This window comes from Anas acuta, chromosome 2 (genome assembly GCF_963932015.1).
Source record: "Anas acuta chromosome 2, bAnaAcu1.1, whole genome shotgun sequence".
In the NCBI taxonomy this organism is placed as follows: Eukaryota; Metazoa; Chordata; class Aves; order Anseriformes; family Anatidae; genus Anas; species Anas acuta.
The window spans coordinates 156505202-156519485 of record NC_088980.1 but is presented as its reverse complement, the minus strand read 5'-3'; the positions used below and the strand labels follow the sequence as shown (position 1 = coordinate 156519485).

The following is a 14284-nucleotide window of genomic DNA, read 5'->3' as shown; positions in this document are numbered from 1 at the left end:
GAGGGGTAGAATCACCTCCCTCGACCTGAAGGCTACACTTCTTTTAATGCAGCCCAAAATATGGTTGGCTTTTTGGGCTGCAACCGCACATTACTGGCTCATATCCATGAGAGCTGCTCAAGGTCAAAGCAAAAATGCAAGTGCATGCAATCAGCAAATTGTCATACAGACATAGAGAAAGGCTGGTGTGGACTAAATATGAGAAATGATCTTGCCGGACACTTGCTCATAGCTGCTCTCTGTCCTTCCCAGCAGTAGATTTCTAGCAGAGGTTTGGGCAAACTGTTAGTTTCCATAGCCTTCAATAATGATCTGTTCAGTGAGCCTAATGGTACTGTTCTGCCCCACAAGATGTTGCATAGGTGCATCATTTGCTATTCTAAATGTGCAAATAGATCCCATAGCTAGAAATTAGAGTGCATGGACAGGAATAATGCACAGCTATGGGCACAGATGAAATGAGATTTTCCTCAGCCCAAGGTCTTTTTTTTCTATGTCATTGATAGAAATGGGTGGTGAAGACAGAAGCAATCAGGCAACATCTCTGCTGGGTACAGGGGGACCTAAGCAGTTTTGAAAGTCACCTCAAGTAAGATGAGATGCACCCACACGTCACTTCTGCTCAACACATTGACAAACCTCATGTCAACTCTGTCTAGATACTCTCCCAGGGAGGTGTGAGTAGGATAATAAGAGTGACAGAAATGAAATATTCACTTGCTTGTAGGCTTTTGAGACAGAGGTGTTATTCTTGAATTCTTCTGTGACCCTGTTAAGGACGTAGATGCAGTACATAAGGCCCTTTTCCTCTTAGTCTCCTCTTGAACAAATATCCCCATTATGTGAGGTAGTCCAGCACAGCCCCTCTTACCAGGCATCTTCAAAGGTGTTCTCATGGCCACTTTGCCTTTTACATCCTTGGTTATCTTCAGGATAGTGACTACTTCTTATCACACCATTGAATAGGAAAGAGGCTGCTCTATAGTCTACCTCAGCCTGAAAACTTTGGGTTTGTTTACATCAACACCTTAATCCCCAAACCAGAAGCATGTGAAGAGAATATTTCAAGGTAATTTCTGTGATGTAAAGGTGTCCAGTGTTTCGTATTTCAGGATGAATCATCAGGGTGGTGATGACAGGGAATTTACCTTGAAGTACCCACACAGTGCTGTAGATTGGCTTCCCATTTAGTTCTGCTACACCCTTCGCATTACAGGAAGCATGGTGAAATGTGTGCAGGAAAATATTAATCTCTTCTGTTCCACATTTGGAGAATAAACATCCATCCCGGAGAGCAGGTCATCTATTTCTGTCCTTTGCATCTTTTTCACTCAAATGGTCTCTGGGGAAAAGTCACTTCTCTAGAAGGTGTTTATTGGAAATCAAGGGGGTATAGTGTTACCCATGTAGACCTCCCTCAGCACAAGAGTCCTATAAATTTGGAAGTCCACTTTTATGGGTAAATGAGCTGATGCAGTTTGGATAATAACTATGCCTGCTGAAAAAGGAGAATACAAATACGCAGCTGTGCCATGTACAGGCAAAGGAAAGAGATGTCTCTTTTGGCAACCATGACTGGGGGTGATGTACAGACTTGGCTGAAGGCACTTTCCCAAGGATTTTGGAGGGAATGGCTCAGACTGAGAACTGCAACTATTTGGAAGAGGGATTTTCATCCTCAGGATATTTAGCATGTAGCTGCTGATATTAATTAATGACAAACCAGTTTAGCTTGCACAGATTGGTGCTGTAGTAATTGAGATTTATATACCAGCTGCTGGGTCAGGCTAACTATCCTTCCTGCATGAGTGTTTCTGTCTCCTGCCCCAGAAATCCCACATTTAGATGAGAGCATCGTACCACATTTTACTCACAATTATTCAGTGTCTGAAAAAAAAATCATCTTCTTCAATATTTTCTGCATATTTCAACTTCAACAGATATGGCTTTTTGGTTAAAACTGATTTGGTAAAGTACCTAAAAAATTAAAGATGCCTAAGACCAGTCTCTGTCACTGAATTTGACAGGAGATGAATGGTGTGTGACTCTTCTTTCTGCCAAAAAAAAAATATTGATGACATCCAAACCACCTCCTGGAAATGGTCACTAGCTCCTGTTAATTCCTTTGTCATACCCAGGAACTGTTTGACAGATTCTTGGGCCTAACCCATGCTGTAACAGTAGGCATGACTAATTTTCTGTGCCCAGAAGTTTTCCCTAGCTTGGCTTAATTTTTTAGTGCAGCTGAAACCTCTCAGCCTGGAACTTGCTGGACCAAACCCTGAAGGTTAGAAAAGTAGTAAATTGTTTGTATTTTGTTTTCTGTGATTTTGAAGATAATGTGTTTTTTTTTTGTTTTTTTTTTTTTGTTTTTTTTTGTTTTTTTTTTTTTGTTTTTTTTTTATATATATCCTTTACCCATCTTGAATTTCTGAGTCACATGTGCATATATCCCACCTCCAGAGCTTGTTAGGGGAGTTCTTAGCAGGTAGTATAATGGGTTACATGGCTCCTTCTTGGTTTTGATTAATCCTTAACTCAGAACCCATGTTAAAAACAACCACAAGGGGAAATAATATTGTGGTGGAGGCCCTGATAATGCCTGCGTTTGAATTTCTTCTGCACTGGTGAATTCTCGACTTTTATGGATCACTGATAAAAGTCCTGCAAGAATTTATGTTTTTCCTTTGTGTAGACTTTACATCTTCCTATGGAGTTCTATGAAGAAATGAGACAGTAGAAGTTTCTATATCTAATTTAGGTATGAATCTAGCTAGGCAAGATTTCTCTGGGTAGCCATTATGTTTTGTGATTAAACTTTAATTGGAAATCACCTGTGTGCTTTGTTGAAAATCTGGACAGGGCTCAGTGTTTAGTAAGTATAGAACTGTGTAAATTAAACATATTTTGATAATTTCTTAACCACTTTTCCTTCAATTGTCACACCGTATACATAGATAGAGGTGCATTTTCTGCCCATCTGACTGTCTCTAAGAACTTTTGAACCAGTCCAGTCCTTAAAATTGTTATGAAAGGTGTAGGGATAGAAAAGAGAGAGGTCTTCTATTTGTGAAAGACTGTGTGGTGACCTCAGCTTTTACAGACATTAAGGGAAACAACAGACACAAATCTGTACAAAACCAGGTCATGGAAACAATTGTTGAAATGGTTTTGGTGGAACATGGGTGAGATGAAAGGGAGTCATAAACAGGTCACATACAGAGTGAAGGAAAGCTGTTGGCTCGGTTACAGTATTGTGGTGCTTGTGATGAAGCTGAACATTAGGTAGACCAGGAAGGAAGAAGAGATAAGTATTTTTGCTGTTCTCAGAAACAAGTTTAAACACAGGGAGGGAATGACAGTGAGATTCAGAAATATGTCTGTTCTTTGCTGCCTTGAATAACAACACCTGGTGCCAACAAGAAAGAAAAACTCTGTATCTCTTGTGCCTACACATCCTCACCCTTCCCTCCATCTGTGCTGCTTGCAGCCTCCATATTCACAGTCGTCAATGTCAGCAATGAGGTTTCCCTGTTGGCTTCTTTGGGCTTCTGTTGGGTTCTTGACCTCAGGTCTTCACAGCTTTCCTGAGCTTTTGGGAAGTAACTTCACCTGCATTAGCATGATGAGTAAGGGTCATCCTTGAATTTCCAGCCTGGGAAATTTGGGACAATTTCCCATCCAGCCCATGGGTATTCCTGTTGTCTGATATGAATAGCTCCTGGCTGATGGGAATTTCTTCAGGCCAACATTGTTCTGTCTCATTGCTTTTATCTCAGATGTTACTGTCATCAGCTCTTCAGATCAAGACTTCTTTAACAGATTGAAGTTTGAGTAGTAGCCTGTATTGCACTCCCAGGTTGGACATGCTTGTAACTGTCTTCAGACTCCTTGTTTCCCATGGGCCCTGGAAGACATCATATAGACAGGTCCCCATGGCCAAGGAAATGGCTTACTTTCCCCATCCTCATTGGGGGCTCCAAGGAGAAATGGTAGAGAGCTGCAGAAAAGTACCTGATAGCAGAGAATTTGTTGAAGGAACAGGAAAGAAGAAAAATTAATTGCACAGGATTATGATGGCCTTCTGGCTATCAGGGGAGGTCTCAGTTGACTGGCAGTTAGTAAATGTGATGCTCATCTATAAGAAGGGCCGGAAGGAGGATCTGGAAAACTACAGGCTTGTCAGTCTGACTCTGGCACCAGGGAAGCTCATGGAGATTATCCTGAGTGCCATCACACAGCATTTACTGGACAACCAGGCAATCAGGCCCAATCAGCACGGGTTTAAGAAATTCAGGTCCTGCTTGATGAACCTGATCTCCTTCTATGACAAGGTGATGTGCTCAGTTGATGATGGAAAGGCTGTGAACGTGGTCTACTTCAGTAAGGCTTTTGGCACCATTTCCCACAACATTCTCCTGAAGAAACTGGCTGCTCATGGCTTGGACTGGCATACACTTTGTTGGGTTAAAAACTGGCTGGATGGCTGGGCCCAAAAAGTCGTGGTAAATGGAGCTAAATCCAGCTGGAGGCCTGTCACTAGTGGTATTCCCCAGGACTCAGAACTGGGGCCAGTTCTCTTCTATATCTTTATCATTGATCTGGATGAGGGAATTGAGTGCACCTCCAGTAAATTTCCAGACAACCCCAAGTTAGGAATGAGTGTTGATCTGCTTGATGGTAGGAGGGCTCTGCAGGTGGACATGGATAGCCTGGACTGATGGGCCAAGGCCAACTGCATGAGGTTCAACAAGGCCAAGTGCCGGGTCCTGTACTTGGGGCACCTCAACCCCATGCAGAGCTACAGGTTGGGGAAAAAGTGGCTGGAAATCTGCCCGTTGGAAAGGACCTCAGAGTATTGGTCAATAGCTGGTTTATATGAGCCAACAGTGTGCTCAGGTGGCCAAGAAGGCCAACAGCATCCTGGCTTGTATCAGAAACAGTGTGGCCAGCAGGATCAGGGAGGTGAGCGTCCCCCTGTACTCAGCTCTGGTGAGGCTGCACCTTGAGTACCGTGTTCTGTTTTGGGCCCCTCATTACAAGGAGGACATGAAGGTGCTGGAGAGTGTCCAAAGAAGGCCAAAAATGCTAGTTAAGGGTTATAAGAATAAGTCTTATTAGGAGCAGCTGAGGTAGCTGGGATTGTTTAACCTAGAGAAAAGGAGGCTTCAGGGAAGACCTTATCATGATCTACAATTACCTTAAAGGAGGCTATAGTGAGGTGGGTATCAGGCTCTTTTCCCGAGCACCATGTAAAAGACAAGTGGAAGTGGCCTCAAGTTGCACCATGGAAAGTTTAGGTTGGATATTAAGAGAAATTTCTTTACTGAAATTGTTGTGCAGCATTGGAACAGTCTGCCCTGGGTAGTGGTTGAGTGACTATCCCTATAGGTCTCCAAGAAATGTGTAGATGTAGAACTCAGTAACATGGTTTAGTGGTGGGCTTCAGTACTACATTAAAGATTGGACTAGATGATCTTATAGGGATTCTAAAACCTGAATGATTCTATTATTCTATGAAGGGCAGAGAAATAAGTGCACTAGATAGTATATGGGTGTGAGAACTGTTGTGAAATTCTCGGCCATTTTACTGCCAGGCAGTTGGATTCTGTCCAGAAGCAGTGCTTGCACATGAGCAATACACTCTTTTAAAAGGATTGCCATTCCCTGCTTCTCTATGGCATGCAAAAGAAAGAGCAGGGAGGGTTGTTTTCTTAATTGTTTTCTTTTAAATGTTCACATTTAAACTTTGAATGGTCGGCTTATAATAATGTCAAATCTAAACTTCCTTTATTTTTCTAGAGCTCGTTTAAAGTGTAAAGGAATAGGTCAGATGTATTCAAATTATCACATCTCAAATGATTGTTTGAATCTTAGCCAAGGCTTCCTCTCTTCAACATGGCTTTTAATCACCGCAGTTGACTTGGCATCATAAAAGCTAGTCTCTCTCTCGATGTCAGTATTTTAAGCAGGATGAACGCCTCTCTCTTCAGAAACACTGCATGTTACAGCCAGAGATTGCACCAGTTCTTAATTTTTTTCTGGGAAGCAAACAAACACATCCCCTTACTACATAGCAGAAAACAGGCTTAAACGATGCAGTGATGCAGCTGTGTACAAATCAAAAGCAGAAGACATAAACAAGTAATGTGGACAGAAGGCACCTGTGTGTGTGACATTGTGGATACACCCCTCCACTGCCACCTGGGAGAGGGGTGGGTGCCTGCAAATAATTCAACATGCAGTGACCCTTGAAGAAAGCAAGTCCCCTCCCTGCCCATTGCTTCACTTTCACTCACCGGGTCTGGGTGAAGTCCTCATTCCACAAATTCCTTCAAAGCCAGATTGAATCTCTAATGAAAGTAACCAGCTGGGAGGGAGTGAAACTTTTTCCTTTCCTGATGCAGATCTGTACCAGTCATCTCTGTTGCAGGGGGCAGTCAAACTACGCTGGGCATGGAGAGCCAGGGGCTGGGGCATAGTGTCTAGAAGTGTTTCACACGGAGAAGCACTGGCAGAGATTAACATGAGCCCATGAGGGGCATTGAGGCCATTGCAGAGTGGGTGGTAAACACAGCTGAGGTATATAAAGGTGTTTAAATAAGCTGGTAACTTTACAAAGCAATGCCCACATAATATGGGCTAGTTGATATAAACCAGATCACCCCTACAGAGATAAAACCAGGGCTGCAATAGGAGCTGTAGGTCAAGAATATCCGCGGAGTTATGTATCAAGAGGAGGCAAGGGTGCAGCATCTGCTTTGCAAGGAGTCCTGATTTAGCTTGGAAAAGCATCAGTAGAGCTCAAGGTAAGATCCGAACTGAGCTACTGAGGGCTCTGTCTGCCACACAGTTTTTAAAGGGCAGAATGGGAGTGGGGTGAGTCAACATGGCATGGCATGAGCTTGGCTTCACCAGCCTTGCCCAGGGTGAATGATGGGTGCAGTTCCTTTGGGGATGTTCTGAATTCAAAGGGCAGGTCTGTTGATTGTTTTTAGTGACAGCCTAGTGACTGATTGACTGTGAGAGCTGAGCGAGTTGCGGGCTCTCCCTTGGTCTGTTTGGATCATTGAAAACCTTGTTACACAACCGTGTATTCATAATAGTGACCAGGAATGTGGCTGTGCAGGGTGGGTAGGTAGTGGGTAGTCCTTCCCTGCCTCTGTTACACTAGCTCACTCTTTTCAGGCTTATTTTTAGCGTGTGTCTTTCTCCAGGCCCCATTAAAGTCACTATCTGAACACCTTTTGATAGATTGGACCTGATAACATCTGTACAAGATAGAGGTATGGAGAGGCTGTGCAACTTGCCCCAGGCCACACAAGAGATGTGAAGTGCAGTGAGGAACCTGGTCCTTAAACACTAGCTCATCTCCTCTCTCTGCAGCAGAGATGTTCTCTGATGTCATCAAATGTTTTTTAGCCAGATGCAGCAAATTGGGCTCAATTCAGGTAACCTTGGTGATATTTTTCAAATCAGGTACAGACACTACGTGTTACTGCTGATGGGCCATAGGAAATGCTGTATGTCCTAATCCTTATCCACAGAGATAATGAATACTACCAGCAGCAAATACAGTACCACAGAGATAATCCAAGAAACACTTTTGTTTTACTCTGAATGCACATTTGTAATGTTTCCTATCATATCACATTTGTAATGTTTCCTATCATAAAAATCATCCCAAAGCATTTACTCTGGATCAGAGTTTTTTTTACTTTTCCGATCTGTAGGAGGTACCATCACTGGAGAATTGGTTTTACTTTCAATTAATATAAATGCAGCTTTTGGAAAATGTAAATACTGACCTTTGGAAAAAAAAAATCCATTTTATTGTGCAACTCTTTATTATTTAAATGAGTGATCCTGAAAGTATAGAAATCTCTTGCATACATGGTAGATTAAGTTTTTTAAAGGGAATGTCAATTTTAGGCCTCTTGATAAGTACGGAAAGAAGAAAGTGTGGAAAGAAAGTGTGGAGAAGAACTGAAAGAACTTCTCAGCTTGCAAAGTCAAGAAACAACTTTTATGGGGGAATAAAACATAGCTTTGTTTTCAAAAAAATGTTGTGTTGGACCCAGCAAACAGCTCTCAGCACATTTTCTCAGCTAACTGACCTTCAGCCAGAGCTTGTGTATTTGTGTGATGCCAGCTTGGCTGCACTAACCGACCACACTGCTGAAACAGGGTGCAGAACAGAGCAGGAGGGAACAATTCCTGTCTGTGTTTATTAGGGGGTTGCAAGGCAGGAGGGGAGGCCAGCCTTTTTGTCAACATGCAGTCACAGCACCTGCAAAAGCAGTCCTCTTCCTGGTCCTGCCCTGACCCAGCCCTGGTTCTGACCCATGGCTGAGTCATTTTTCTACCTAAGCGTGCCACCTCCTAACCCTTCCCAGAATTAAGTTGTTTTTGAGACTGTCTCTTGGTGACCTGAATGGGGAGTGAAGCATTTTGTTATTGCAAGTGCCATGCCAGGACCCATCGAGAGGCAGTGAGTTCCACCAGTTTGTACCACATCGTGTCTGCAGGTGCTTCCTATCCTGCTCTTTACTGTGCCCATCATAGTTGGTCCTCACATTAAGCTATCAAACCTCTCCTTACCCCACAGTACATGCAAAAACTCAAGGTATATCCCTAGAATTAATGTGTTTGACCTCTCCAGCAGCTGGGAGCTGATCACAGATGCTGCACCTCACTGAACATCACTGGGGACTCCTCTGGCTGGGCTGGCTAACAGGTTTAGACTATTCCCATACAGCCAAACTCCCAGTCTCCAGGCAGGGCTATCACAGTCACGCTGCTGTGACTGTGGTAGTTGGGAACCATCCCTGGGTGTGGACATGTCTCACTGCCTGGGAATTATTTGAGAGAGTGGGCACAGAGCAGTAACACATCAGGGACCTTCCTACAGCACAAGAAAATGAGCCCCTGGACTGGAGAGGTCAGGGAGCTGGTCAGCCATGCAGAAAACAGCCTGGTTGGGATGCGTACTGATGGATGAGCCTCCTTTGCAGTGACTGAGACTCAGGAGGTTTGCAAAAAAAAACAAAATAGAATACCCCACAGGTGTCCCACATCCTCCCTCTGCTGATAACCAGACAGTACTGGTATGAAGAAGGTGGTTCATTCCGGATTACCCTTTGGGAAAACCCCTTCCCTGCTTCCTACAATTAACAGCTTGTTAATGCCTTGTGTCCCAAGGATTTAGGTACTTTTCTCTTTCACAACAGCAGACAGTGTCATTATTCTCTGACATCCCATTGACTTCATCCAAAATTTGATGTTGGCCTTTGTCCCGTGGCAATGGGTGCTCTGGTCATCTGCAGATGACTCATCTCTTCGGAATAAATGGTTCTCTGTTATTTCAGCCTGTGGCTCTGCACATCCTTTGCAGTTCCAGGAGTCCTTAGGGTATGAGGGAGGAAAATAGGGCACTTGGCCAACCTCCCTCCCTTTCAGTCCTCCACCCACTGCTGTGCTGACTTGACAAAGACTTGTGGGCAAACCCACATCTTGTAGGCAAACTCAGGTCACCCATGGATCAACCAGGACACACTGGGGACACACTTTCTACTTCTCTCCAACAGTTAGTGTCTGCCATGGTGCTCCAGGTACCTGTAGCATCCCAAGAATGCTACAGCTGTGGGAAGGTGTAGGAATGACCATAAACACATGTAACAGGGAACATGGATGTTGCTTTTGTCTTGTGTGGTAGCTAACAAGTTGCAGGATCCCAGGATTTCTTGGTCATAAGTAAGTTCCTTTTCAGGTGTGATTCCTGGGGCGTGTGCCCTTCAGAATTTGTCATAAAATAGGGCCCCTCAAGTTTTGGAGGTACAGTTGCCAACCTTATTCTGCTGTGCCATGGCATCTCTCAGCACACATGGTCATTACATTGCAATGACCAAGACTGAGAAATGGCCAGACATTCAAAACAGATGCACCTGCAGCTCCTGCTGAGTGCTGGAATACATGGCTGAGTGATATACATGCAACACACTCACATTCAGTTTAGAAATAAGTATATTTTAGGTGTTACATGGATTGTATGCACACACATTTTCTCATCTAGCAACAATACAGCAATAGCAATAAAGAAGTTATCATAAGGCAAAGATCTGCCATCAGCTCCAAAGACACTGTATGCAACACACCAAATTGCTTCCAGCTACAATTCCCATCATAACTGGGTTGCTCCAAGACTTCCCGTGGTCATGGGATTCCTCTTTCCTCCTCACCATCTGTTGTTCAGGAAGGCCCAGAGCACACTGGCTGATATCCCTGCTGCCATCCCATAGCTGCTCCTCACACTGCCAGCTGCATTGGTGTTGCAGAGGTCGGTGCCGCAGCAAGAGACATTCCTGTTGCCCACTTTGAAGTCCTGAAAGTCTGCTTCACATGTTGGTTCACAGCCCTTGCTGATGATGTTGAAGAGCCCAATGAGCCCTGGAAGGAAACAGGACCATTACTCCAAGGACTCAAGGAAATGTTACCTAAGCCAAGGATCATGGATCGGAATAATAAGGTGTTAATTCTTATCTGGGTTTACTGCATGGGAAAAAAATATTTAAAAAAAAATCTGCATGTTTTGCTATTGCAGGTTTTATTTTTGGGGTGCCAGTTTGTCAGTAGGGAGGGAAGGAATTCAATCCCTGATCATTTGCTTGAGGCAGTGTGTTCCACAGCACGGTTCTCAGGGGCTTCTGAAACAGCACCACCTGCATAAATGTTGATAATATAGTTAATAACAAAAGCAGCCATTTACAGCTTTGTCTGGGAGTCTACACTACAAAGGGATGAGGAACAAGTGTGTGGGGGCAATTTTTGCACCTATCTTATACACCTTCATTACATGGAGCCTTTCATCATCCAGGGGAATTGCAGAAACAGGGTTATGCCCATTTCATGTATGATAGAGTTATTGAGTTATTGATCTGTTGTCAGATGCACATCCTGTTTTTGTTGTTGTTGTTTTTCCCTGTGGTCAGATTACAGTTTACATGAGACCTGGTCTTGCATAATTTAATCAAGGCATCGTGTCTTTGCCATATGCATAATGGCTCTCCTTTATGTGAATGCATGGCCATCGGTATGTGAACTACTAACAAAGAGGGTGCCTACTGGAGATACTGCATTCACTGCCTGACAGATGACTTTGAACATGCCACCAATGGGTTTTGTGCCCCAAAAGCAACTGAGCAGGCACCACAGATCCGCACAGGGTAAACAAGGTTTACTTTTACTTTTTCAGAATGGAAGAATTAAGTCATCCATTAAGAGATTTTACCTGGAGATACACAGCTGGTTTCATTCAGAGCTGGCTGTGATGGGCAATGTGAAATTCTGTCCTTTCCATTGAATTTCCCTAGTTAGTTTTTGCTGAAGTGCAGCCCCTCACATTTTAACCCATGTTTCTAACTTTTCAAAGCCATAAGCTTAAATATCGCCCTTGTAAGGAAAAAAAAAAAAAAGTATTTGATATTAAGGAATAAAATGAAGCCTTATTTTGCACAGGTGAGAGAAATTAGTAGATATTATTCATATTGCCTTGTCCTTAACAGCTACTGCCCTGCTCAGCTATGTGCAGTACAAAGCAGCTGCACTCTCAAATATTTTTAAATATTTTTCCAGGCACCAGCCATACTGCTCAATATTTCACATGATCTACTGGCAAACACAGAGGAATTTGAGATACATCATCCACATGGATTTGTAATCTCACCATTGGTGATGGCCAGAACAACTAATAAGACATTAGATATCAAAAAGGGTTAACCGTTGTTTTTCTGTCATTCCTATTTAAACTGGAACTCATCTGAAAGTTTTTCCTCACCACTTCTCACCAGATGACTTTTCTCTTCCTGATGAACTCTGGGCTTTGCTGGTCCATACCAGCTGGTGTGTCTAGATAAGGTGGGGATGATTGGGCACCCAAGGCTGGGGCTGTGCATGGCTCCAACAACACAGCCCCCCCACGCGTTGCCCACCCCCACTTTGACTTACTGATCACTTCTGTCTTGCACATGCTCTTTCCACTGCAGTTCTTCGTTTCCTGACACTGGCTGTTGCTAAGTTTTGACTTGCAGCTGTAACACTTCAGAGAAGAACCTGCAAGAGACCAAGAGGGGTTGTAAAAAATATCCATCTGAAACTCTCCAGGTAACCAAATTTAGTGCATGCGGTGGGAATCAGAACCCTTTTTGTGGGTGCTCAAAGGAAGGCAGTACCTCTGTTATTGGGAAAACAGTGTTGTGTTTGTTGCTTTTTTTTTTTCCATTTTTGGTGGAGAATGTTATGCTTGCTTGGGGTGAGAGGATATTTGGTAGGCGTTGGAGCAGCTCCTGATGCAGGCAGTATGAGGAGGGGGGCAAAAAGAGACCAGCTGCTTATCTGCTCTCATCAGTCAACATTTGAGGTACTCTGCTCATGAACTGAGCAGAGAGGGAGGGACGAAGTCCCCAGAAGGACAGGTTGATGTTGTTCACCTGCCTCTATAGACAGGAGTGTTATGCCAAGGATGCTTGTGAGCCTTAGCTGAGGCATTTCCCCATTGAAATGGGAAAGCCCAGAGGAAAGAGAGGAAAATGGAAAGGTGGAGTAGGGGATTTGCAAGGTTTCTTCCAGCCCTTTTGCTCGGTTTGGCCAACTTGTGCCACCTGCTCTCCCATACTTCCTCTTAGAAAGCAAAAGGCGAGGAAAAAGGGCTTTCACCTCCCTCTCACCATCATGTCACCACGTGTCACCACCCGGTCATGGACACAGGGACCAAAGTCAGTGCTGTTAACACCTGCTGAGCAGTGACACAGGTCAAGACAAGGCAGAATAAACAGTGCAGTTTACAAGTGTCTGGTCCTGATGAAAAATAGTCCCCCAAGGAGTGAGAACATTGTGCAATTACCCGTTCCTATTACTTCCCCGTGCCCCAGGGCATCGCTGGAGCTTTGTTGCCTTCTAAGTGTGCTGTGAATGTGCATGCACACTTTAACCCCTTGACTACCAGGCTTGTCTCATGGTTTCCTCAATACCCTTAAACCCAAAATACCCTTTCAGGACACAGACAAGCCCTAACTAGAAGTGTTATTCAGAGCAGGAAAAAGAAGAAATTTGAACATCTTGGTCTCCTCTCCAAAATGTTTTTATATGAATGGCTGATTCAGCAAGCACCCAAACCCCAGATTATCTGTAGTGCTGCACTCTCTTGTCATGTTTATCTGACTTCTAATGCAGCAAAAGTCACATTTCAGAACACTCTGCTGAAAGGTTTCAGAGAAAAGGGTCTGTCTGCCAAAGGCTGTACAAAACCCTTCTCAGTCTATACCTTAAACATCTTGTGTTGTTTGAGACAAAGTTTCTGCTCAGATATGCATTTTCTCTTCTCTGGTAATAGGGAAGAGCTGTTTTTAAACATTATTTTCCCAGTCAGGCCAAAAAAGTGACAGATCTGTACTGCCTGTATCCCACCCATCACCCATTCAGCCTAGAAAACAACATGCTGTGGTATTCTCCCCATTTCTCTCCTCCTTTCTCGCCAACAATCTGTGCGGCATCAGAGGCCACTTTTAAAATGAGTCAGAAAGCAAGCTGGAACAAAAACTCTTTGCAGAAATGCTGCAACAGGCATTTTAATATCATGGGAAGGATGATAATAATCCTCACTCCCCTCTTTACGAAAACAAACAAACAAAATAAAAACCACTACATATAATTAAATAATTAAGTATTTTTGATGTCAGTTAAATTCAGCGTTTCATAGGACATATCTTGCCTGGAAGTTGTTCTACCCAGCACTAGGATCACACCACCAGCAGAGATGCACTATCTATTTTTTTTTTTTTTTCCACTACAACACCCAGGACACCTTAACAAAATGCAAACATCTTAAAACATTTGCTTCAGCATTTCTTCCCTCACTGCCAAGCCCCATAACAAGCCTTTTCTTCTCACTGAAGATCTAGTAGAGAGGATGTGGGACTATCTTACCTGAGTCCATGCACAGGACCGCTGCCAGGAGGACGATGAAGAAAACCTTCATTTTGGGATGGCTTTTCTTGTACTGAATACGGGCTGTTTCCTTGTGGGGTACTTTATATACTGTGGGAGGCAGCGATCGTGCATGCCCAGAAGATTACCCCGTGAAGGCACCTGAGCGAGGTTATATGCTGGACCAAGGGAGGGGTTGCTTTGTGGTGGTGATATTTGCTTTAGGTGCCTCTCCTATCTGACTGTGACTTGCCTAGCTACCAAAGCTCCTCTCCACTTCTACACCCTCGCCTTCCCTCCCACC

General features: G+C 43.8%; 1 protein-coding gene and 1 long non-coding RNA gene across 2 annotated transcripts; one reads left to right on the top strand and one right to left on the bottom strand.

The window, feature by feature from the left end:
• Positions 1–6313: 6313 nt before the first annotated feature.
• LOC137851874 (uncharacterized) lies at positions 6314–8652 on the top strand. The gene is made up of 3 exons (XR_011093560.1): positions 6314–6809; positions 7255–7451; positions 7933–8652. It is a non-coding gene; the product is annotated as an uncharacterized lncRNA (long non-coding RNA).
• Positions 8653–10005: 1353 nt separating this feature from the next.
• Positions 10006–14284, bottom strand: PSCA (prostate stem cell antigen). The gene is made up of 3 exons (XM_068672970.1): positions 13981–14284; positions 12004–12108; positions 10006–10446 (listed from the first exon to the last, which is right to left on the bottom strand). The coding sequence occupies exons 1-3, from the start codon at positions 14030–14032 to the stop codon at positions 10235–10237; spliced, it is 369 nt and encodes a 122-aa protein (XP_068529071.1). The 5' UTR covers positions 14033–14284; the 3' UTR covers positions 10006–10234.

Excerpts from the sequence above, each read along its gene's own strand:
- PSCA (XM_068672970.1), bottom strand. The coding sequence starts at position 14,032 with ATGAAGGTTTTCTTCATCGTCCTCCTGGCAGCGGTCCTGTGCATGGAC. Across the intron at positions 12,109-13,980 it reads GGTCCTGTGCATGGACTCAG|GTTCTTCTCTGAAGTGTTAC; the intron begins GTAAGATAGTCC and ends GGTCTCTTGCAG. Across the intron at positions 10,447-12,003 it reads GTGCAAGACAGAAGTGATCA|GGCTCATTGGGCTCTTCAAC; the intron begins GTAAGTCAAAGT and ends GTTTCCTTCCAG.